The sequence below is a fragment of the Hypomesus transpacificus genome, chromosome 17, assembly GCF_021917145.1.
Source record: "Hypomesus transpacificus isolate Combined female chromosome 17, fHypTra1, whole genome shotgun sequence".
Classification (NCBI taxonomy): Eukaryota; Metazoa; Chordata; class Actinopteri; order Osmeriformes; family Osmeridae; genus Hypomesus; species Hypomesus transpacificus.
In genome coordinates, this window is record NC_061076.1 from 13,074,712 (window position 1) to 13,101,129 (window position 26,418).

General features: G+C 44.1%; 1 protein-coding gene across 1 annotated transcript in view; it reads left to right on the forward strand.

Annotated features, from left to right (window-relative positions):
• LOC124480054 (major vault protein) overlaps window positions 1-26,418 on the forward strand; it is a 70,413-nt gene that overhangs the window by 13,150 nt on the left and 30,845 nt on the right. The window contains exons 2-10 of the mRNA XM_047039098.1: window positions 2,540-2,706; window positions 3,051-3,246; window positions 3,937-4,060; window positions 4,232-4,363; window positions 12,203-12,297; window positions 12,766-13,002; window positions 13,123-13,248; window positions 22,514-22,732; window positions 22,920-23,155. Of these exons, the coding sequence (XP_046895054.1) occupies window positions 2,540-2,706; window positions 3,051-3,246; window positions 3,937-4,060; window positions 4,232-4,363; window positions 12,203-12,297; window positions 12,766-13,002; window positions 13,123-13,248; window positions 22,514-22,732; window positions 22,920-23,155 (1,532 nt within the window). The remainder of the gene's footprint in view (window positions 1-2,539; window positions 2,707-3,050; window positions 3,247-3,936; window positions 4,061-4,231; window positions 4,364-12,202; window positions 12,298-12,765; window positions 13,003-13,122; window positions 13,249-22,513; window positions 22,733-22,919; window positions 23,156-26,418) is intronic.

Below are 26,418 nucleotides of genomic sequence, written 5' to 3' on the forward strand. Positions count from 1 at the left end.
ATCAATGGTTTAAGGACAGACCTCTTCACATCAAAGTTGAAATGCTCCAAACAGTAATTATAATTTGACAGTATGTTTAACAACAAAACTATCCAGCTATGCTATAGCTATACGAATAAATTAATCGGCCATGTGTAGCCTACAGAGTACAGTAGCGGCTACTGTTCTGTTGGCCGCAGCCTGTCTAAAGATCTAGAAATTGCCTCTAGAGGTGAATAGCGAATGCGAAGTGAGATGAGCGGTTACATGAGTAAATTCAGACAAGTAACATTTTTCAAATAGGTTAAAAGAAATATTAAAGTCATTCATTGTTGTAATTACATGTTAACGTGTTAAAGTATCTTAAAATTACAAATGGAGGCTTTGACTGCATCCCTGTTGTTATGGTTACTTATTTCAGACACTTCATACAGGCTTCTACTATGTAGCCAGCACAATAATTTAGAACAATGAACAGACAGTTTTGCTGGAACTACTTAGTAGGTGTCCATTATCACCTGATAATGGACACCCCTGCTGCCAATCAGAATCGAGTATTCACCCAGACCATGGTATACAAGGAGTTGTGAGGCAGAGTGCTGCATCGGTCAGTCAATAACTTGTTAATACAGTTAATTAAATAGTGAATGACATGGGCGAATGTCTCTTGACAATTAGTCGATTAATCGTTCTATTAATTGTGAGATTTATCAATTATTTACATTTATTCATTTAGCAGAGGCTTTTTTTCCAAAGCGACTTCCAAGAGAGAGCTTTACAAAGTGCATAGGTCACTGATAACAACAACAAGATAGCCCCAAAAACATTGCAGGTAGCCAAAACATGAAGCAAATATTGTGAACAACCAAAATAAGGGCAAATGGAAGAACCATAAGAGCACTCTGCAAGTGTACCTGTAGAAAAGCAAGCAACAGTAAAAATAAAAATAAAAATCACAGCAAGTACAACAATCAGTTACCACTAACCAACAAGAGCAACACGTCTCTCAATAAGAGACATTGTGATCCTGGAGGAAACATCAGGTCCAGCCAATCATTCCTAAGTACCGTTGGACTCCCGGAACAAGTGTGTCTTGAGCCTTTTCTTGAAGGCGGGGAGACAGTCAGTGTCTCTGATGGAGGTGGGGAATTGATTCCACCGTTGGGGGGCCAGACAGGAGAAGAGCTTGTGTTGGGACCAGGCGGTCTTGAGCGGTGGGACCACTAGGTGGTTGTCTGAAGAAGACCGTACATTTACATTTAGTCATTTAGCAGACGCTCTTATCCAGAGCGACTTACAGTATGTACAGGGACATTCCCCCCGAGGCAAGGAGGGTGAAGTGCCTTGCCCAAGGACACAACGTCATTTGGCACGGTGGGAAATCGATCCGGCAACCTTCTGATTACTATCCCAACTCCCTCACCGCTCAGCCATCTGACTCCGATAGGTGTCGGTTGGTGGTGTAAGGCTGCAGGAGAGACTTGATGTAGTCGGGTGCAGTCCCATTCACTGCTCGGAAGGTCAGTACCAGGGTCTTGAATCTGATGCGAGCCCTGATGGGTAGCCAGTGGAGGGAGATGGGTAGATTGTAGACCAGGCGGGCCGCTGCGTTCTGAATCCTCTGAAGAGGGCGGGTTGCGCATGCTGGGAGACCGGCAAGCAGCGAGTTGCAGTAATCCAACTCGGAGAGGACGAGTGCTTGGACTAGCAGCTGGGTGGAATGCTCAGACAGGTATCTCCTGATCTTCCGGATGTTGTAGAGGGTGAATCTACACGACCGGGAGACTGCAGCAATATGGGCAGTGAGGGATAGCTCGTCATCCATGGTAACCCCAAAGTTCCTGGCAGAGGATGAAAGGGTCACCGTCGCAGATCCCATGGTGATTGAGAGATCGTGGGAGATGGAGGGTTTGGCCGGTATGATGAGAAGTTCTGTTTTGGCGAGGTTCAGCTGGAGGTGGTGCTTGGTCATCCAGGTGGAGATATCTGTGATGCAGGCCTCAATATTAGCTGAGATCCCCGGATCGGTCGGGGGGGAACGACAGGTACAGCTGCCTGTCATCAGCGTAGCAGTGGTAGGAGAAGCCATGGGAGGTAATGATTGGTCCAAGTGAGGTGGTGTACAGAGAGAAGAGGAGGGGTCCAAGGACGGAGCCCTGTGGGACACCAGTGGAGAGCTGGCGAGGGCCTGACACTTTGCCTCCCCAGAAGACCTGGTAGGATCTTCACGACAGGTAGGATGAGATCCACTGGAGTGCAGTGCCAGTGATTCCCATCTCAGAAAGTTTGGATAGCAGGATATGATGGATAACCGTATCAAACTCTGCAGAAAGGTCCAGCAGAATGATGACGGATGACCTTGAAGCCGCTCTGGCAGACTGGAAGGCAGTGGTGACTGACAGGAGGGCAGTCTCTGTGAAGTGGCCAGTCTTGAAGCCCGATTGGTTGGGGTCAAGCAGGTTGTTCTGAGAGAGAACAAATAATCGTTTGTTGCAGCCCTACTGTATAATCATTATAAATTCACTGGTCATGGTTAATCCTCTCTTCTTCGGCCCCCCAGATGGCATCCAAGACGTTTGGAAGCAGAGGGGTAGAAGTTCAGAGTTTGGTGGATGTGTCAATCATCCGTATCCCACCCCACCACTACATCCATGTGTTGGATCAGAACACAAATATTGCTCGAGTGGAGACTGGACCGCTCACCTACATCCGCCAGGACAATGAGAGGTTAGTGGTTGAAGGCATGGTAATATCTTGGTTACTTTCAACTTTATTATGGTGTAGATACTTATCTTTTCAAAGTGATTATCGTAACATTCAATTAATAAAGAATTGTATCTGTGTGTAATTTATTAATGAGGTTTGTGCAAAACTATCACTCAGTATAAGGTCCTGACATTTATTTTGGAATTGAATACATACAGTATATATCCACATTCCCTTCATGACAGGGTTACTGAACATACTCCTCTTTAACCCTGTCTGAATGAAAAAAAGAAAGAAAAGAACACAAACACATTTCTGTTTATGTCGATGGCTCTGACTGCATCATGATCTACATGACTCTGCAGGGTACTGTTTTCTCCTGTGCGCATGACAATGGTCCCTCCACGGCACTACTGCGTGATCATCAACCCTGTTGCCCGCGACGACAATGGTCAGGTGCTCTTTGACCAATCTGGACAGGCCAAACTTCGCCATGCCGATCTGGAGATCCGCCTTACCCAGGACCCTTTCCCTCTCTATCCAGGGGAAGAGATTCAACAGGTGCCACAGTACACTCACAGTCAAGGGGTTTCCAGCCTATGGTGTTCAAGTATAAATGTTCAATACATCACTATGCAGTGGATAGGTGTTGTGGATAGGGTATGCTAGTTTCAATGAAGGAAATAAATAGATGAGGAATATTAAACATTTCACTGTTCAAATTTTTGAAGATTCAAATTTGAATTAAAATACACTAACAGCTGTTAACATCTTGCTTATTGAGCTCAACAGTTTGCAATCTACTGAATTACATTTATGGCTTGTTGTGTTATTTGACTTAAACTAAGTTACCTTGAAACTCTTGGCACTCAGTTGGCCCTTTTTAGCTGTGGTAGCAAATAGGCTCATTTGGGCCAGTTATTCAATTTGAATGTTCCACTATAGTTTAGATTTGACAGTTTTCATTCAAATTAGGCTAATCTAAAAGCATCTTTAAATGATAGTCCACATTTCCTCATACTGTATCTCATAGACAATGAAAATCCGGTTTGAATATTGAATTTTCCCTCCCTAATACATACAATACAGTACATACAGAACACTACATTGCTTTTTTCCTCTCGCTCTCGTTCACACTCCCTCTACCTACACCTCCTCTACCTCCCATCTCTCCTTTTACCTCCACCTCTACCACTGCCTCTACCTCAACCTCTCCTTCTTCCTTTCTATCTCTGCCTCTGTCTTTCATAGGACGTGACAGCACTGCAGATTGTGTATCCAGACACCGCGCTGCGTCTACAGGCACTGCTGGACTTTGAGGAAGAAGAAGGAGAGAAGAGGGTAGCTGGAGATGAATGGCTTTTTGAAGGGCCTGGTAAGCCACCCCTTTTCACACTCTGTCAAAAGCTAACTTGATAAGGACATAAAACATCTTAATTATTACTCTTGTCACAGTTTATATTCTAAAAAAGGACAACATGTTAAATGTTCATTGGAAACATCTGCCAAATTGAAGCTTGTCTGAACCCCCCACCCCTTCTATCAGGGACCTACATTCCCAGGAAGGAGGTGGCAGTGTTAGAGACCATCAAGGCCACAGTCATTCGGGAGAACCAAGCCATCCGCCTGCGCGCCCGCAAGGAAGGCGTGGACAGAGGAGGAGTGCGCAGGGTTACTGGTGAGAGACATTTACTGCAAACCAGGGGCATAAACTGTAAACCTTCCATGCACAAGCTGGCATTCGTGGAAACCAGATTTCGGCACGTGACCAGGCGGTATCCATCATCACCTATATATGTAATATAGGAAGTCTCTTTTGTACCCAATTGCTGTGAAAGTACCAAGTCAATGAAGTTAGTTGCCAAGTACAAGTTTAAGACAAAATCAAAGTATTTACAGGGTTCGTACAAGGTTTTTGAAGTGCTTGAAGTGCTTGAATTTTACTTGTTGACATTTCAGTCCTGGAAAACCCTTGGAAACAGTCATATTAATGACGAGGTACATGAAAAGTGCTTATTTAAAGACGATATATATGAATTTACGAAGTAATTTTTACGTGTAAATTTTTTTCTATAAAACATAAATACAGTCTTTTTGCTCAAAATTAATGCCTCAGCCTATCCCCCCTCCTGCTAATTTAATTAAAGCACCATCCATTTTTTTCTGGCATTCTTTGGTTTGCGTTATAGCATATGATCATACTCTCAATTCCTTTAAGTACTTTCCAAGCACGATAAAAGCCAAAGTAGAAATCAATTAGATTCTGAAGAAGCGCTCTCTGAAGCTGCATTCTTTACGCACACACCCGACTCACACACACATCGAGAGAATAGCCGCTTCTTCTCAGGCAGTGCGTGCTAGTACCATATTGATTAGGCCTACTTGAGGACGAAACTGAACATTTTCTAAATGACAATTTTTGGCAAGTATCCTCGTAAACACAGTCTTAAATGAGTTTCAAAGTCTTAAATGAAGGTGAAGCGTTGGAAGATAAACGGATTTGTGTCAGATCCACGACGTGCGTCAGGTCTTAAAGAGACAGCCGTCTAATAAACCCACTGCTGTCCGTCTCATTAATGTTAATCAAAGAACAAAAGAAAAGAAAATCTGTCGCTGCTTTTGATTGAATAACATTTGTAGCTTAAATAAGGATTAGTTTAAAGTAAATCAAGTATATGTTTGATAAATTACATCTCAGATTGTAGTCCTTGAAAACACCCAAAATAGTGCTTGAAAAGGCCTTGAAACTCTTTATTATACAGTATCTGTACTAACCCTGTATTTATTACAGATCTGTAAGGTGAAGTTATCTGATACGTTCAAGTTGAGGATCTCAGAGGACTGGACAATGAATACAGGAATGAAGGGCAGTAATATAGTAATAGACCAATTATTTGTTTGTAAACAATCGGGATGCGCGCGCAATGTGGCTGCAGACAACCGGGAAAGGATGGCATTTTAAATGGCAAAAGGACCACACGGATAGTACAAATAGTTAGATTTAAAAAGACCAAAAGCGTTGAGGAGGACATACCTTTAGGAGAGAAAGCGATTACCCAATGATCTGTCGCATCAGAATTTTGATTTGGGTCACGAAAGTCTTGAAATTTGAGTGAGAATGTCGCCCGGTACAGACCGCATAGTCGAGCGGCAACCATGTCTTCACGTCATGTCACAAAGTTCATAATTTTACACTTTTACAGTAAATTCTACATTTAAAAAGTCGAGCAGGGCAGCTTTCAAGAGATATGGGAATTCTGCTTTTAGTCAGCTGGTCCGATTATTTTTCTGATTTGTTTAAACTGGCAATCTGAGTGAGACTACATCCCAGTTACACTGTTTTGACGTTAGCCTCAGTCAGACTCGCTCACTGGCAGTGTGCACAATGTTGTATTTCACTCCATTCTACACCAGAAACGTCAGGGAGGACTGCCTAATGTAGATACGAGTCTGGTGAAGATAGCCAGAATCTCGGATTTCTTTAACCTGTCTGTTTCATTCGTCATTTGCCTGAGAAAGCGACCTCCGTTAGCCAGGCTAGTTTTGCCCGATCACTTGGACAGGCTATTTAAGGGTATCGGGGTCAAGTGACTTTTGTGCATAGACAAGTGAATGTAAATGTATTTGTCCAAAGGCCAAGAGCCTCAAAAAGTTAATATCAAGCCCTGCAATCCAGTGGCCAGAGATATATGATGACCCACTCCAAGAGTAATAGAACGGGGAGAAGATCGTCTTTTGCAACCCACATGCGCAGTTGAGCCTGCTTGACAGTTGTGTGACGTAGGGTGATAATTGGTCTATAGTATCACAATGTGGGAGGTTTTACTCTCAAGAAACATTACGGGGTGACATCAACATAGCCTTTGCAAGCACAGACAGAAGGCGCCGTATTCATGGTGCTAGATAGCGTTTATTTAGTCTTTAGATGGTTCATAGAAATGGTAACATTGTGACCTAGTGTCTCAGACATTCCCTAGTCGCATCTTACAAATAACTAACTTATGGCTATGCAGGCATTAGCAACCTTTAGCAAACAGCGTAATGACAGTTTATCAAGGATACTAGCAATCCGAATTCATAGATCCCACATTCTCTCCTGGAGATGACCAAAGGTCATGTTCTCATTAGCTAATATAGCAAGGTATAGATCAAACATTATTTCTCCTATACTGTTTTGAATATAATAAACAAAGTCTTCACTTCCTGGCGCTGTTTCAGTGGCTGCCTGTTGCAGCAGCTCAGTGTGCGTTTTAGTTTTTAAGATGTTATCACTTTTCTTTCTTCTGAAGTTGTTTTTGTTTCGTTTGTTGTTGTTTTCTTTTATATTTTGTTAAGAGATGGCCAAGCAATGGACCGTTACCTTTTGTTTTTTTTTTTGGTGTCTTTTCTGTTGTCTTTTCTGTTACTTTTTTCCCCTTCTTGTAACGGAGAGCAAAGCACAGTGGATTGGTGCCTTTGTTATTTGCACGATCAGCTGATTGCGCTGAGTAAACCTTTACTACTGCCCGGAGCAAAGCCTAAAATCCCCAAAGAACTTCAGAGAAGGTGTTGGGGTTGCAGAACTGGAGCTAAGCTGAAGGCGAAGAGGAGGAAACACAAGCCATCGGTACCGGCGATTTTAATGGGGAATGTGAGGTCTTTGGTTCGGTCGGACAGGGACGTCATACAGAGCGGTAAGAAGGAAGGTGGAGGGATTGCTGTCTATGTGAACGAGAGGTGGTGCAATTCCGACCATGTGTGTGTGAAGGAATGTTTCTGTTGCTCGGACTACATATTTTAGCTAATATAACTTATAATATAGAAGTTCAATACTTCTAGCCGTGGGGATGCATCCGTATTACTTGCCAAGGGAATTCTCATCCGCCATTGTCATCGCTGTGTACGTTCCTCCATCAGCTGACGCTGAGGCAGCAGTGGACATCATCCACTCCACTGTGTCCAAACCGCAGACTCAGTATCCCGATGCATTTTTGGCAGTTACTGGAGACCTTAACCACACCACTCTGGATAAAGTACTGCCAACTCTACACCAGTATGTGAACTGCCCCACATGGAACAATAAAACCCTGGATCTCCTGTATGCTAATGTCACAGATGCATACAGTGCTACTGCCTTTCCCCCCCTTGGTAGGTCGAATCACAACCTGGTCCTGCTGACTCCCAAGTATGTTCCTCTGGTGCAGAGGCAGCCTGTGACCACCAGGACGGTGAGGAGGTGGACACAGGAGGCTAATGATGCACTGCAGGACTGCTTTGAGTCCACAGTATGGTATGCGCTGTGTGGACCACATGGGGAGGACAACAACAGCATGACGGACTGTATCACAGAATATATACGAAATTCTGTAAACACCACTGTACCATCCCGGACTGTTCACTACTTCCCCAATAACAAGCCCCAGTAACAATCACCAGTGACCTGAAAGTGCTTCTTAATAAGACGAAAGCAGCTTTCAGGTCTAGGGACAGGGAGGAGCTAAGGAGAGTTCAGCGCAACCTGAAGGTGAAGCTCAGGGAGTGTAAAGACTCCTATAGGAGGAAGCTGGAGGCAAAACTCCAGAAGAACAATTTGAGGGAGGTGTGGGCCGGCATGAAGGAGATCACAGGCTTCAAGGGGAGAGCGAGACAACCAGGTGGCTCCCTGGATAGGGCCAATGAGCTGAACTGTTTCTCCAACAGGTTTAGCTCACAGCCCTCATCTGTTTCCTCCACACACCACACCTCCCAAACACCTCCGCTGCCTTCCCCCCTGGTGAGCTGCATGGACAGAGAGCCCTCTACATCAAAGGGCTCTTCCACCACTGACGCCATGACCCCCCTCCCCCCCACTCTGTGACGACTGGCCAGGTTCGGAGACAGCTGGAGAGACTCCACCAGCGCAAGGCTGCAGGATCTGACGGCACCAGCCCCAGGGTACTGAAGACCTGCGCCGCCCAGCTGGCTGAGGTCCTGCAACACCTCTTTAACCTGACCCTGAAGCAGGAGGAGGTCCCAGTGCTGTGGAAGACGTTGTGCCTGGTACCAGTTCCTCCATCTGGCCTCAAGGACTACCGACTGGTTGCCCTTACGTCGCATGTGATGAAGGTGCTGGAGAGGCTGGTCTTGGCCCACCTCAGGCCGCTGGTGAGATCTTCCCTGGACCCGCTGCAATTTGTATACCAGCCTCATGTGGGAGTGGACAATGCCCTCATCTACCTGCTGCAACTAGCTCAGTTGCACCTTGATGGAACCAGTGGCTCTGTGAGAATCACTTTCTTTGATTTTTCGAGTCCATTTAATACCATCCAACAACTGCTGCTGAGTGAGAAGCTGCGGGTGGAGGGGGTGGATACGTCCACTCTCTCCTGGATCACTGACTACCTCACAGGCAGACCACAGTTTGTCCGACTAGGCAGTGTGCTGTCTGATACGGTGGTCAGTGGTACTGGAGCTCCACAGGGAACTGTTCTGTCTCTCTTTCTGTTCACCTTATACACCACTGACTTCCAGTATAACTCAAGAGTCCTGCCATCTGCAGAAGTTTTCGTATGACTGTGCAGTGGTTGGGTGTTTAAGGGATTGACGGGAGGAGGAGTACAGGAAAGTAGTGGAGGACCTTGTGGAGTGGGCGGGTAGAAACCACCTGCTCCTGAACGTGGTCAAGACCAGAGAGATGGTGGTTGACTTCAGGAGGAAGACGACGGCTCCACAACCATTGAGAGTTCTGGGAGAGGATGTGGAGTTGGTTAAGGAGTACAAGTACCTGGGTGTGTCCATCGACAACAGACTGAACTGGAAAACCAACATCAATGCTGTCTACAAGAAGGGGATGAGTCGACTCTTTTTCTTGAGGAAACTTCGATCATTTAACGTGTGCAGCAAGATGTTGGAGATGTTCTACCAGGCTGTTGTGGCCAGTGCACTGTACATCGCTGTGGTCTGCTGGGGGAGCAGTATTGGAGCTGGAGACACCAGCCGACTTAACAAACTTATTAGGAAGGCTGGCTCCATCATTGGCTGCAAACTGGACAGTCTGGAAAAGGTGGTGGAGAGAAGGACACTGAAGAAACTATTATCCATTTTGGATAATCCAGACCACCCTCTCCACCACCTACTGCAGGGACAGCGGAGCACGTTCTCCAATAGACTCCTTCAGCTACGCTGTAGGCGTTACAACTAACCAACAAGAGCAACAAATCTCTCAATAAGAGTTGTTGTGATCCTGGAGGAAACATCAGGTCCAGCCAATCATTCCTAAGTACCGTTGGACTCCCGGAACATGTGTGTCTTGAGCCTTTACTTGAAGGTGGGGAGACAGTCAGTGTCTCTGATGGAGGTGGGGAATTGATTCCACCATTGGGGGGCCAGACAGGAGAAGAGCTTGTGTTGGGACCGGGCACTCTTGAGCGGTGGGACCACCAAACGGTTGTCAGAAGAAGACCGTAGGTGGCGGGTGGGGGTGTAAGGCTGGAGCATGGACTTGATGTAGACGGGTGCAGTCCCGTTCACCGCTCGGAAGGTCAGTACCAGGGTCTTGAATCTGATACGGGCCGTGATGGGAAGCCAGTGGAGGGAGATGAGGATGAGGATGAGGGTTGATTGAAGACCAGGCGGGCTGCCGCGTTCTGAATCCTCTGGAGAAGGCTGCATGCTGGGAGACTGGAGAGCAGAAAGTTGCAGTAGTCCAACTTTGACTTTGAGGAGCTTACAACATTTTTGTTGTAATATCATATCAGACGTTAGCAAGGGCACATAAATACGATGTTATAGTAAGACAGACAATGATATCAGCGAGCCCTCAGCATTACTACCGTTGCTGAAAGTCTGGGAAAGTTTAGGCTACTTTTTGCTAGGTACCTACTTCATATTTTTATCTGCTAGACAAGTGGGTTTCCCCTTAGTTCTTTTGGTGAGCAGTCTCACAAACCTTACCAATGATGGTGCACTTTTTACACAGCCAAAGTCCATCCTCACCTTCTCCATCACCATCTGGTACGCTGCTGCCACTGCCAAGGACAAGAGCAGACTGCAGCGTATAATCCGCGCTGCTGAGAAGGTGATTGGCTGCAATCTGCCTACCCTCGAGGACCTGCACACCTCAAGGACCCTGAGACGAGTGCAGGCCGCAAACTTCAGGAGTTTGATGGACGGATGACTGGAGGTGCAGCTGTTTGGCATAAACTATTGTTGCACAATGCTTTAGCGCTTTTGGAGAACATCGCCAATGGGACATTTAAGAGAGCGGGAGTTAAGGAATCGTGCAGATTTCTTGGCCCGCAATGATGACTGGTAAATTGTTATAGATACAAGAGGCATTGTTTTGGATCTCTGTATTGAGTGAGCTGGGCCCTGTGTTGGAATGCCCATCAAAAGTCAAGCAAAATGACTTTAAAAAGTTATCTTCAACTGGGACTTTTCAACAGGAGCTGGCAGACAGGTTGGGGATAAACCAATCCACCCTCAGTTGTGTGATGCCAGAGGTGTGGGATGACATGATCCGCCTGTCCCCATGTACATTAAATTCCTGTACACTGCGGTTGACCAGGCCAACATTAAAGTCGTAATTTGCTGCTGAATTTGCTGTTTCCCAAATGTAATGAGTTCTATCGACTGCATATATGTTACGATAAGGGCACATTCTTTGTCAATCTAAAACATGTTTACTCCATCTATGTTCAGTAACTGATAGCCTGAGGCCTTAAAACAAGATGCTCCTCCGACTCTATTTAGCTGTTTAAGATCTCCATTTCATATTCAGTAAAGTTGATATTTTTCTCTTTTTTTTGTTGCTTTAGCCATTTCTCATTAAGAATCATTCATTCTTCACAATGGGTTAATTGAGATGTTTATTGATAAACCTGATCAAATATGGGCGTTTCAACAACCTTGTAAGGTAAAATATATCAGTTGAGAGGTTGTGGACAACAAGCTTGTTCACGTGCGCAAGTTATTTGGAATCTATGAAGACGAATGTGGGGTATCGGTCGCATACGCAGTGTGCGTACAGTTTTCCAGTTTTTTCCATAGACATTTTTTTACGGATTAATTAACAATGACTTTGATACATTTGATCCCTGGTCTCAGGCATTATCGATCACATAGACAGCTTGTGACCAACAGAAACCCCCAAATGAACTCTTCACTGAAAAGATAACTCTCCTAATCTAAACACCTTTTCCACAATCTCCAAGTTAAAGGTCACATCTGTTCTAAACATTCTCTTGTCTTAACAGAGTCCTTTGTGTTCTCACTTACAACCCCCTCATTAGCTAACACCCTTTTCACAGAATTTGACATTTGACAAAGTTTAACATTAAAACTACAGGCATATATTAAATTGTTCCATCACACTTTGTATTAATAATCCCAAACATGCAGCAGACATTTATTTTGTATTTTGTTTGTCCTAAAGGAGTTATTATACTGATTTGATCTTCCAAATGTTTGCTACAGGGTATGCTCCACACACACAGTACAAACACACGCCTTACACAAACATGAGGGATGAATGGGTGTGTTTGTGTGTGGTTTTCCCCAGGTGAGGAGTGGCAGGTGAGCAAGGTGGGAGCTTATCTACCTGGGGTTCATGAGGAGGTCCTGGACATTGTCAATGCTTTCATCCTCACTGACAAGGTAATCCATCTTTCTGCCCCTGTTGTGGCAGAATTACAACACGTGATATGGGCTCAAATGATTTTAGGATTAAGATTATGTGTTATTCTTACCATAGATAAAATTAGCATTTAAAAGTTTTAATTTTGTGTAGGCCAGCTAGTCTGCCAAAACCAAATATATTCATACTTATGATTCATTTGTGGCACAAAAATGCTTGGACTGGACGAGTGTTTAAATGAGCTGTTAATGGCTTGTCATCGTAAAATTATCACTGTTGTTCATTAAAACTTTTATGTATTTACCCTTTTTTCAACTTGATTAAAAATGTAGTTTAATAATTTAGACATTATTTAGTAAATTATTTTAAATGGTTCCTTATTTATTACTGTAACGTTGGCCATTTCTAGTGCACTGGATATGGGATATTATTCAATATGATACTGAAAGTTAATAACCATCACACGCTCTCTTTTCCATGCCTCTCAGAAAGCGCTGCATGTGCGTGCACTTCGCGCCTTCAGGGATGCGGTTGGTCGAGACCGACGCACAGGGGAGGAGTGGTTGGTGACCATGGCAGACCGGGAGGCACACATTCCCTCTGTGGCTGAGGAGGTAGTAGGTGTGGTTGGCGTGACCACTCTGAGCAGTAGACAGTACTGTGTAATCCTTGACCCAGTCGGACCAGATGGCAAGCCCCAACTGGGGCAGAAGAGGGTTGTCAAGGTGAGACCTTGTGCCCCTCTTCTCAAGACAAGAAGGAACCAAACCGACTATAAAGACAGACATTTATTGTGCGACACCCATCTTCTCATCTTTTTTGCATTCTCTCTTCCTTTGTCTCAGGGTGAACGCTCCTTCTTCCTGCAGCCAGGGGAGCATCTGGAGACAGGCATCCAGGACATCTATGTGCTCTCAGAGGAGGAGGGGCTGGTGTTAAGGGCTGTGGAGGCCTTCAATGACACTGAGAAGGTGAAGAGCGGAGGGGTCTTTTTTTGGTGTGTTGTTGGGTGGTGGTTCTCAACTGGTCTAACCTCAGGACCCACATTTGTCCTTGTTCATTAACCTGTTCTGGAGACTGTTAAATGTGCCTAAAAACGCCTAAACAGCATGCCCAAAGTAAATTGAAAGCTGTTCTTGAACCATTTGGAGTACATGCATGTAAATGGACTCTTTTGAAAGCTGACACTCTGAAGTTATGTTCCTTGTTGTCAGGACCCCTGTCAGTCCTACTGGTGTTGAGTAATAGAAGCTTGAACACAAGGAAAGTGAAAGTTTCTATTTCCGCCTGGATTTTGTTTTGAAAACAGAGGCCTGAAGAGGCCTAGAGGTGGTAGGTATTAGCTGGAAGACAGAATTGGACCACAGGTTGAAGCCTTACCCAATTCAGATCAAAAGTCAAACATAATACCACAATATATTCATATTTGACACATGTTTTTATTAGAGTACATCCAGGCGTTTTCTAAAAGGGCCATTTGGAGACTCCAGAATGACCATTCTAACCAAGGTCAAATTCTTAGGATAAAAAGGTATAATTGTTATCTCTAATGAAAGGTGGTCCTTAGAACTATCATATATAACAGCTAAATCCCTCATTAGTATTACTGAAACACAAAAACTGAAGCATGAACACATTGGAGTGATTTATCTGATTCCCAGGATTGGCACACAAAGAACACTGACATATTGCGCAATCGACTTTTATTTTGAAGGCTCCACAAAACCTGGCATATGGGGTATCGCCATTTACAGCTAGCGCTAAGCTACAAGGATAATTAGCTCTTTTCAGAGGCAATCCAAGCCAGTTAGAAAAAATCGTGTAGAGGGGGCGGGGGGGGGGTGGGCGGGGGGCGGGCTGGACGCACAGACCTAGTTGGCTTTAGAGGACTGTCACCGGGGCATGGAAGCTCCTATTGGCTAAACCAAGGTGTCTATCAACAGGTCAGAGTGTAGCGGCCATTTTAAGATTATCCCCGTGTTTCTACTTGACCCAGATCTCATGCTATGAGCTAAAGTGCGTTGAGAGACAGAATTCTTTTTTTTTACAAAGTAACAATGAAGCAACAAGATCGTGGCTATGTGTGGATATAATTCTTTGTTTGGACAACTACTCGACATGGTTTGATACTTAGGACCCTTGGGAATGTAAGCAGATGAGGTTTTGATGAGTTGTGTGCATACCTGGACATTCCTAAGTAATCGAAGGTAAGTACAACTTTTTTCTCTGGCATTGTTGAATGAACGGTCACCGGACAAAGACGTTGACGCTACTTTCTGTTGCAAGTTGAGCTTGAATTGGTTTATTTTAATGGAAGCACAAGAATCGTAGCTTTCCAACGATGTATAACATGTGTACTAGTCGAAAAAAATTATTTATGATTTTTAATGCGTAATAACTGGGGGAGGAGGGGGCAGTGTTTCGGGCCCACGGGCCCGAAACACTGCCCCTAAACAAACAGCGCTGCAGTTTTGATTGATACTTTGACATTTGTGTTCTAGAATGCGAGCAGCATGGTGTGAGCCTACACACTTTTCAAAATAAAAGCACACCATTGGAATTTCGGTAATTTATAAAAACAAAAGTTAGACTTTTTGACGGAGCCTCTCCACACCACCTTGCATGGTCGTAGGGAATGTACCATAGAGTCCAGTAGAGATAAGACTTAGAATGAAAGAGTATAAAAAATGCAAAAATGCTCTTCAACGTAGGTTGCAGCCCGTGGACATAGAGACAAAACACACACACAAGCATAGACACATTGAACTGACATGAGTCTGCATCGATGACAGACATAATGTGGATGGCTCACTCTCATGCAGTTCCCCAACTGAAGTGTGCCCTCCTTTTATAGACTCCACCCCTGATAAACCACACCTACTGACTGAACTACAGTACTACACATAATTTAATATTTATGCGCAACTCTTGCTGCCATAAAAAAAACAGTAGGTACACAATAAATACTATTCACAAGTAATAAATACTATTTACACTCGATTACAGTTTTGTAAACACCTCATGCCATAACAAAGCATACACAGATTAAAAAAAATTGTATCTGAAATTGTCAGTGAACTTGGCCACCCTTAATAATAATACTAGTGCTGTCAGTTAAATGCGTTATTAACGGCGTTAATGTAAACCCAAATTAACGCCGTCAATTTTTTTTATCGCGCGATTAACGCTCTTTTTGACCTAGCAAACTTTTCAGTTTTTTTCACATTCTTTTGCAACAACCACTGACGTTAGAAAAACTAAAATACCACACCGGATCTAGCTAGACCGGAAACAAAACAACAGGCACGCCACACACTTGTTTGGGCTTGCGAGCCGGCTAAAGAGTTGTAGCAGAGCCCGTTTACGGATATTAGACATTCTCTGGTAGTAGGCTAACGTTACGTTTTAAGTTGATTGCCAGCGCCAGACGCCGAAATGATGCCAATAAGATTCTGAATGGAAAGTTTACTTTTAAAAGGTTGCCAAATGGTTCTATTGACAAGACCAAAGTGATCAGTGTGTTCTGTCGTTGTGAACTGAGCTATCATCGCAGCACGTCGTGGAGTCTAAAATACCATGTTGATGGCCAAGCACACAGCTGATGCGAATTCTCCGCCCGCTCGTCAAAGCCAGGCGATTGCAATGTTGTTTTCAACATTTCAATTTAAAAAAAAACATTTGCACAAAGCAATCCGAACCACTTTTCCATGTTGATAAGAGCATTAAAATTTTAAAAAAGAATGGATGAAAAAGAAATCAAGGGACATTTAGAATAGATAAAAATGTGCGATTAATCGCGAGTTAACTATGACATTAATGCGATTAATCGCGATAAAATATTTTAATCGTTTGACAGCTCTAAATAATAAATTTTATTTTCCAAGGCGCCTTTCTCGGCACTCATGGACACCGTACAGAGGTACAAAAAAACATTAAAAGCAGCAGAAAAATTAGGAATCCAACAACATTAAAAACAACATAAGGAAGCAGTGCAAATGACATTAAGTGGAATAAACAGTAGTAAAAAGATGTGTTTTGAGTTGTGATTTGAAATGGGGGAATGAATCGATATTTCTGAGTTGGGGTGGTAATGAGTTCCAGAGATGGGAAGCAGAGCGGCTGAATGCTCTACTCCCCATGGTGGGGAGACAGGTAGAGGGGACAGACAGGTGTATGGAGGAAGAGGATCTGAGGGAGCGGGAGGTAGTGGGACCCTGGAGGAGATCAGACAAATATGGGGGGGTGAGGTTGTGGATGGCCTTAAACAGGAGGATCTTGAATTGTATGCGAAACGGGACCGGGAGCCAGTGGAGCTGTTGAAGGACAGGAGTCATGTGGTGGCTAAAGGGGTTGCGAGTTATAATGCGGGCAGCTGAATTCTGGACCAGTTGAAGTTTATGGAGAGATTTGTGAGCGAGGCCAAAAAGGAGGGAGTTGCAATAATCTAGACGGGCAGTGACACGACTGTGTACAAGAATGGCGGCAGTGTGGGGGGTAAGGGAGGGGTGGAGATGGTTGATATTTCTCAGATGAAAGTAGGCAGACCGGGTAATGTTATTGATGTGGGGTTGAAAGGATAGTGTGCTGTCAAGGATGACACCCAGACTCTTAACCTTGGGGGATGGTGAAACGGAGGAGTTCTCAATATAAGAGAAAAACTGTCGGTTTTGGATAAAGTGGATTTTGTGCCAATGAGGAGAACCTCGGTTTTATTACTGTTTAATTTGAGGAAGTTTTGGGTTAACCAGATTCTTATTTCAGTGATGCAATCAGTAAGGGAGGTGGGCGGGAAAGTGGATGAGGGTTTAGTAGAAAGGTAGAGCTGGGTGTCATCAGCATAACAGTAAAAGTGAATGTTGAATTTGCGAAAGATATTGCCAAGGAGAAGGAGGTAAATGATGAAGAGTTGGGGCCCCAGGAGAGAAGTGACAGAGGAGGTAGTGGATTTAAAACACTTTAGTTGAATGAACTGAGTGCGGTCAGAGAGGTAAGATGTAATCCAGTCTAATGGAGTGTGGGTGATGCCGATCGAAGATAGTCAAGTCAAGTTGGCAAGTGGATGGCTTTGATTTCCGGATGAGTCCTGTGATATCTGAAAGAGCGTCACATCACCAGCATTTACGTTGCGTCTCGTTTTCGTCACTTGATAGAGGTTCGTTGACGACGATATTTAGTCATAATTTTCGTTGACGAAAGCAACACTAGCTGGAAGGAGGAGAATGAGTCTGTAGATGGGTGGAAGTCTGTTGAGAAGCTGAGCTTAGGGGTTGATCCAAGGTACTGGTGGATGTTATAGATTTTTTCATTGAAGAAGGACATGATGCAGAGTTGCAGAAGGAGGTTGTATACAGCTGAGGGGGAAGAATGTCCTGGGGTTGGGTGATATTGTTAAGTAAGGAGAACAGTGTCTTGGAGTTTCCATTATTGGCAGTGATTATACTTGAGTAGTAGTGGGTATTGGTGCTAGCAATGGAGTCCTTGTAACGTAAGATGTGGTTATTGTACATTTCTTTGTGAATAGTGGGACCAGTTTTCCTGTGAAGACGCTCAAGTTGTCGACCTTTGGTTTTCATGAGACAAAGATCGGGGGTAAACCAAGGGGGGGAGACGGAAAAGGAAACAGGGCAAGGGAATTAAAAATATTCTGTCCTGTGTTGTAGTGAGAGACCAGTTCATCGAGGGTGAGGGATAGATTGTCAGTGTCAGGGAGACAGGAGGAGTGGATACTTGAAGTAAGAGTGGCGGAGATGATGTTTTAGTGATGGATATAGTCTAGGTAACCCGGAAATGCACGATCGCTCTTTACCTGACAATATTTGTTGGTAAGTTCAACTTCACAGAAACACTGCAGTACTTAAAATCGCTAACTTCACACTCAGAGGCGTCCTCCTACGCTTAATAAATCAACTGATGATAGATGTGTTGTGAGTTTGGTGGTGTGTTTAAAATTGAGACAATGCAAAGTTAACAGCCATTTCCCTGTTAACAGCCATTTCCCTGTGACGAAGCAGGTGGAAACTGCTCCTTCCACTCAACTTCGTCACATGGTGGTGGTGTACATTTTTTCACTCAGTGTGAGGGAAGGGGTGAGGATAGAGAGGTAGAGGAGGAGGAGGGGATACGGGGCAGAATGAATGCATAGTAAGGAAGGAAAGAAACTCAAATGTTACAACTTACACTTTTGTTTGGTATGGCCGGTTTTACTGGAACTATTAGAGAATGACATGTATACTCTCTATCAGTGATTCTCAAATGGGGGTACGCGTGCCCCTTAGGGCAGGGGTGTCAAACTTTTTTCACAGAGGACCACATCAGCATTATGGTTGCCCTCAAAGGGCCAGTTGTAACTCTGATGTAACAATGTTTTTGATGTAAAAACATCATTTTTTGCTGTAGCTTTTGTTAACATATTCTGCTGCGATTGCAGTCCGCCTTTTAATTCTTAGACAGAGATCTGCTGTTTTTCTTGGGACCATTCGGTCCGTTGTGGCAACACTGCCGAATATCTATAAACTAAAGCCGGAGCAAGAACAAGTTTTGCTGAGTTTTGTTGGTGGCCATGATGTTGTGGCCCTCCTCCCCACGGGGTTCGGGAACAGTTTGATTTTCCAGCTACGGCAGGTAGCTCTGTTACAGCAGTGGTGAAGGAATTGGTTAAGGTGAACGCTAGCGATTGGTTATGGCAGATCAGAGTGGCTCTGGGCAAATCCAATAGTTTTAAACTAGTACCACCCGCCTACAAGGAAGTTAACGCTTGTCAATGGAGCAAGGCCAGACTCTCTGTACAAATGAAATGTACGAGAGTCTGGTTAGGACCAGGCTAATCCAGGGCCAGGCCCGCCCATAGAAATTGCTGGTCCCCTGAAAAGTCCAGTGAATGGGCCCACCCCAAATAGGGCTTTACTTATATTAACGCATGTGCGTGTGTGCTCTCTCTCTCCTACATAAAACATTATGTTAACCGAGAGAGAGTTACTCAGTGAAAAAAAAAAAAAAAAAATCTGTAGATTTTTTTTCACATAATCTGCGGAATTCCGCTAGCCTTCCTGTTCTTATGTCGGAGCGACCTAAAATGTACCACAACAGTTTGACGCCGAATATTGTCGATTGAGTGTTGACTGACTTTGCAAAAAAAGTATTGATCTATCCTCACAAAGATCGCCTGAAAACTCCCTGGCCTTGTCAATTGCCGTAATTTTGGAAGTGGTGTATAAAGTACCCAAAATCCATACTTGAGTAAAAGTAAAGATACCTTACTGGAAAATGAATCAAGTTAAAGTAAAAGTAACCTTTTAGAATTCTACTTGAGTAAAAGTCTTAAAGTATCTGATCTTTACTGTACTTAAGTATCAAAAGTAATTTTCTGATATAAAATGTACTTAAGTATTGAAAGTAAAAGTACAAGTAAATGCTGTTAAATAAAAAAGCAAAGGGTCAGAATTTTGAGAATTATGACGTTTATTCCAACTAGAATGAGCATACCTATAAACTGGGCCTTATTTGAACACAATTTTAACACAATAGGCAATACTAAAGCCGTGAAAGTAAGAACCCAGTCATTACTTAAAACTGTTTTGTTTTTTTTCTTCAAAAGAAGGTATGCATAAGGCACAACCTGAAAGCAATAACCTGGCGATCTGATACTAACTACTTACTAACCGAGAGTGAGGTCATGCCGGTAAATATCAAACTGAGGCTGGAACGTATCGACCGACCGAGCGATAGCCGTTAACGCAGGTTTTTCTTTTTACCCTGGGAGAATCGCCTGTCGTCCGTCACATGACTTCGACTGCCGACGGTAGCTGAATGATGGAGAGAGGGCTTTTAGATGGGAAGTTCCATTTCAAGAAGTTGCGAGACGGCTCGGTTGACAAAACTAATGCTGTGTGTACTGATTGTCAGGCTGAGTTTCGTTATCACCAGAGTACTTCCAGCCTAAACTATCGCATGCAAGGAAAGCACACAGCTAGCAGCAGCAGCGTTAGCACTGTAGCAGTAGCATAGCAGCCTTCGCTCCTGTAACAAATGGCTGATAACACTCGCATAAGAAGCGAGCAGCTGACTGAGTTCAACAAAATAGAAACTGTCTTGTTCAATATTAAGGTCAATCTGTGGTTGCTTAAGTATCGGAAGTATGTTTGAGTGAAATTTGAAAATTATAGAGCAGGATATCGTAGTAGGCTATGAGACAACATGTCTTAAATGTATTGTATTTCAAATTTTGCAGATGTTTATTATAGCTACAGCAGTATAGTTTGTGAGTGAGTAAAACTCACAATTTAAGTTCATCTGAACTTCTTATATGGACATTATCATCCAGTTAGGCCTATTTTAAGTTTTTAAATACACCCTTTTAATGTTTTGTTTTTTTAATCAGTTATTGGGGTAACATTTTAGCAGATTCAATAGTTTGCGATTAATGGCGATTAATCATGTGAAATCAAGCGATTAATCGCAATTAAATATTTTAATCGCTTGACAGCCCTATAAAAAATACATACTAAGTCATCCATTATTACTAAAGTTATACTACAATAAGTTTAATAAAATGTTTATGTAAACTACATTTTATATTAAATGTTTCTATTTTAAATGTGATGGTAAACTACCTAAATCAGAGAAGAAGAAGAATTTGATTTATGATGAATCACGCCGAGCGGGAAGCCAGTTTCTTTACTGGAAACAAACAGACATTCAAATGAAATCCTGGTTTAAACGTAACAATACTACAGCGGAGAACAGGGAGGATGAAGAATAAAAGAAAGCCAAAATGGAGCCAATAAAATACTGTTATTATCAGGAGGGGTATATTTCGATGGGATTCACAGTAACAAACAGCAATCCTCCCCAGGCATTGTGTTTTTTTTCTGTGGGGAGAAACTAGCTAACAGCTTGATGAAACCAGCACACATCCAGAGACATCTCAGCACCAAACATCAGTGTTATGTTGGTAAGCCACCAGAATCTTTCAGGAGAAAACTTGCTCAGTTTAGATCATCGCAGGAAACAATGCAAAAAGTATCCACAACATCAGCCAAAGCACTGCAGGCATCATATGCAGTGTTACTGCTCGTGGCTAAAGCAAAAAAGCATTGCTATATATATAATTTATTAGGGATGCACCGAATCCAGGATTCAGTTTTGGATTTGGCATAATATTGAGCTTTTTGACGGGGTTCGGTTTCGGCCGAACCTTTATTTTCTTTTTCACCAAACCCAAACCCTATGCTTGCACTACGCGCGCTACGCTGGTCGACATATTGACGCCGCCATTGATTATGGGAAGGTGTTTACGTAGGTGGACAGTTCAATGTAGTAGGCTGAGAGAAAGTGAAAATGGAACTTGTGAGCAGAAAAAGTGTTGTTTGGCAGTACTTTCAGTCAAAAGAAGGCGATTCAAGTCGAGCTACATGTTCAATATCCTGTTTCCGGTCCAATCCCGCCCACGGGACAGAACTGAGCCCCCATCCTGCCCAAGTTACTGCGCATTCACTTCTAAAAATATATTTTTTGACTGCTACACATTCCATACATCATTGGAAAGCTACGATACTCGTGCTTGTATTGCTGTAATCCATTTCAAGATCAAGTTGCAACAGCAAGCACAGTCAATGTCTTTGTCCAGTCACAAATATGTAAACAAAGCAAAAGCAAACGACTCTACTCACCCTAAAAGGTATGCAACAGATCCCAACAAACATGGACTGGTTACATTCCCAAATGTCCAAACTATCTAACCATGTCGAATAGTTCGATATTATATCCAACTTTATATCCAAAAATAGCCAAGAAGTTGTTGCTTCATTCTGCCTTCGCTAATTCAATTGTTGCACTCTCTCACACACTATCACTCATTCAAAGAGATCTGATTCGGCTATTTACGATTGGAGAGTGGAAAGAAGGCCACTACATTCTGCACTTTCGATTGACACCTTGTTCGACCCAATAGGAGCTTCCATGCCCTGTTGACAGCCCTTTAAAGCCAATTAGGTCTGTGCGTCCTGCCCCCTCCCTGCTCTACATCATACTCCCCTTACATACTCACTGAACCAGATCTGCAGCGTGCGCTCTTTATTTATTTCTTTCTTTGAGTTCAATTCTGGCTTTGTCTATCCCCTTTTTTCTTTCTTCCTCTGTCAGAGCATTGCCCATTTGCATCCATGCTTAGTCCACCCCTTAGTTCAATGTATCGCCTTCCGCTTTCCCTACTTCTTTTTCCCTGATTCTCTCTGCCAGCTTGAGGAAGAGGAAGAAGAGGATGAAGATGGACTGGGAGAGCAGAGGGTCATGCCGGTAAAAAAAATCAGGATTAGCCGTCGCCCGGGCGACCGCTGGATGCTGCGAGGCCCAGTTGAGTATGTGCCTCCAGCAACCGTGGAAGTGTTCCTACGGCGACAGGCCATTCCATTGGATGAAAATGAGGGAATCTATGTCAGGGACATTAAGACTGGAAAGGTGAGTGACTTGTGTTTCAAATTTCCTGTTTACATCATTGTTAATTGTCATTGATAAAGTCATTGATAAAGTACCTATGCTGTTAAACATATAGACCATCCACTGATAGTTTGACAGCAGTTCACAGTAGCAATAAGAGTGTGTCATCACCCCCCAGCACGTACATCAAGCTTTTCTTTAATCCCAGGTTCGTGCCGTTATTGGCCACACCTACATGCTGACGCAGGACGAGGAGCTGTGGCCCAAGGAGCTGCCTCAGAATGTGGAGGCCCTGCTGTGCTCCAGCAAGGACCCCCTGGCCGACCGATCGGACCGCCATAAGGTGGAAAACAGGAATGTCAGGGACAAGACCATGGTGGTCTCCTACAGGGTACCCCACAACGCAGCCATACAAGTCTACGATTACCGGGAGAAGAGGGCCAGGTAAGGATGGATATATTCACAAACTTAAACACCATGTCATAAACAAAATGCGTTTTGTAGTTTTACATGAAGGAAAATAATTTAACGAACAATTTAGCTGTTAACTTCAAACAATCACTATTTAACAGTATGTCAGGGTGAGCTCTGCCAGTAATTCCAGGTGAAATATTGTAAATGTTATTATTGAGTTAAACCTACATTATCGGGTTAAGTGTTATTGAATCAAAATATCCTTAATGTAGTCAATTGTGTAATACTCAACTTAAAATTATTATAACTATATACACTGCTCATGAAATTATGGGAAAACGCAATCATCACGTAAATTAAACTTCAGGGATATCAATCTGTCCAGTTAAGAAGCATAAGCAGTTGTGAATCAACGTCAGTTGTTTTGGTGCAAATGAAAGTGACAACAGGTGCACTGGAGAGGCAACAGTTAGACAACCCCCAAAAAGGGACTGGTTTTGCAGGTGGTGGCCACAGACAATTGCTCTCTCCTTATCATTCCTGAATGATTTTCCTCTAGTTTTGAGTGTCCTTGTCACTACTGGTAGCATTAGGTGGTACCTGCAGCCCATCGAGGTGGTCCAGCTGCTCTAGGATGGCACATCCATACTCGCTGTCAAAAGAAGGTTTGCTGTGTCTCCCAGTATAGTCTAAGGGACATGGAGGAAATACCAGGGATTGTATGAGGAGAACTGGACAGGGCTGTAGAAAGGCATCGACTTAGCAGAAGGACCGGTATCTGCTCCAATGAGCGAGGAGCACTGCCAGAGCCCTACAAAATGACCTCCAGCGGGCTACTAGTTTCTTACCAAACAGTCAGAGACATAGTCCATGAGGGTGGAGCTGACATCCTGCAGTAGGAACTGTGTTCACAGCCCAGCACTGTGCAGCTCAATTGGCATGCGCCAGAGAACACTGAAATTGTCAGGTCTGTCATTGGTGCCCCATTCTCTTCATAGATGAGAGCAGGTTCACACTGAGCACATGACAGACGTGAAAGAGTCTGGAGACGCTATGGTGAACGTTATGCTCCCACCAACATCATCCAGCATGACCGGTTTGGCGGTCACACAGACCTCCATGTGGTAGCCAGCTAGACTGCTGGTAGGTACTGGGATGAAATCCTCAGGCCCATCATCAGACCTGATGCTGGTGTAGTGGGCCCTGGGTACCTCAGGTTCAGGACAATGCCCGACCTCATGTGGCCAGAGTGTGTAGGCAGTCCCTAGATGATGAAGGCTTTGATGCCATTGACTGGCCCTCACTTTCTCTTGACCTGACCAATTGAGAACCCCTGGGACATTATGTATTGGTGCATCCAACGCCGCCTAGTAGCAGGTCTAGGAGGAGATCCCGCAGGACATCATCTGCCATCTCATCAGGAGCATGCCCATATGTTATCGGGAGTGTATACAGGCACGTGCGGGGCATACACACGTGGTTTTATGCGTCACGGAGACATGGCTGTGCGAATTGATCCCGGACAATGCGCTACAACTGGCAGGCTTTCAACTTGTCAGAGCTGATCGGGACACGGCCCTCTCCGGCAAAACTAAGGGCGGTGGCATTTGTTTTTACATCAACAGTGGCTGGTTTGTAGATGTGACAGTGATTCTGCAACATTGTTCTCCGGAATCAGAATAATTTTTTATAAACTGTAAACCCGTTCTACCCGCCTCGCGAGTTCGCGTCACTCATTCTCAACAGAGCTCAGAAGGTTGAGGTCGGAGAAGGAGGAAGTATTTAGGAGTGGGGATAGAGACAGTTTCAAGGTGTCGAAGAACAGGTTTAGCAAGGCAGTGAGAGAGGCTAAACGACTGTACTCAGAGAGACTGAGCACCAGTTCTCTGCCAATGACTCTGCTTCTGTCTGGAGAGGGCTCAGGCAGATTACCAACTACAAGCCCTGAGCCCCCCACTCCACTAACGACTCCCGCCTGGCCAACGACCTGAACGATTTTTACTGCAGATTTGGAAGACAATTGGACTGTCCTGAACTACCCCTTCCCACCATGAGGCCTCCCCCTTCTACAGTGACGAATCTCTCCATTCAGGAGGGTGTAGTTAACAGACTTTTCAAGAGGCAGAACCCCTGCAAAGCAGCTGGGCCGGACTCTGTGTCTCCAGCCACCCTCAAGCACTGCACTGACCAGCTGCCTCCAGTGTTCACCAACATCTTCAACATCTCCCTGGAGACATGCCATGTGCCAGCCTGTCTCAAGTCCTCCACCATCATCCCTTTGCCCAAAAAGCCAAGGCCAACAGGACTTAATGACTACAGACCCATCGCCCTCACCTCTTGGGTAATGGAGTCTTTTGAGCGCCTGGTCCTGGCACACCTCAAAGCCATCACGGACCCTCTCCTGAACCCCCTGCAGTTTGCCTACAGAGCTAACACGTCTGTAGACGACGCAGTTAAAATGGCCCTCCACTTCACCCCTCCAGCATCTGGACTCACCGGCATCCAACGCCAGGATCCTCTTTGTGGACTTCAGCCTTTGCCTTCAACACCATCATCCCCGCCCTGCTTCAGGACAAGCTCTCCCAGCTGAACGTTCCCCACTCCACCTGCAGGTGGATCACAGACTTCCTGTCTGACAGGAAGCATTGCGTTAAGCTGGGAACACAAGTCTCTGACTCCCGGTCCATCAGCACCAGATCTCCTCAGGGCTGTGTCCTTTCCCCTCTGCTTATCTCCCTGTACACCAACAGCTGCACCTCCAGTCATCCGTCCGTCAAACTTCTGAAGTTTGCGGACGACACCACCCTCATTGGGCTCATCTCTGGCGGGGATGAGTCTGACTACAGGTGGGAAGCTGACAACCTGAGGCCCACTCATGCTGCTCATTCAAATTCTTATGTATTTTTCATTTTAAATTGTTTTTTATTTCATTTTAAATTGTTTTATTTTATATATTTTTTGTTTAGTTCTTTAAATTAGTTAAACTAATGTACTTTTTTACTTAATTTAAGTAAAAAAGTACCTTTTTTACTTAAATACTTTACCTTTTTCCGTATATGTTTATTGTCTGCACCTTCCTGCCACAGTAAATTCTGTGTTTGTGTAACATACATGGCGAATAAACCAAATTCTGATTCTGATCATAAATAACGAAATGGCCCCAAAAACATTGTGGGTAACCAAAACATGAAGCATACATTATGAAAAGCAAATAAGTGCCAATAGGAAGACACATAAGAGCATGTAGTTAAACAAATAACAAATTAACCCTTTCCTGCCTAAGCCAAACTTCT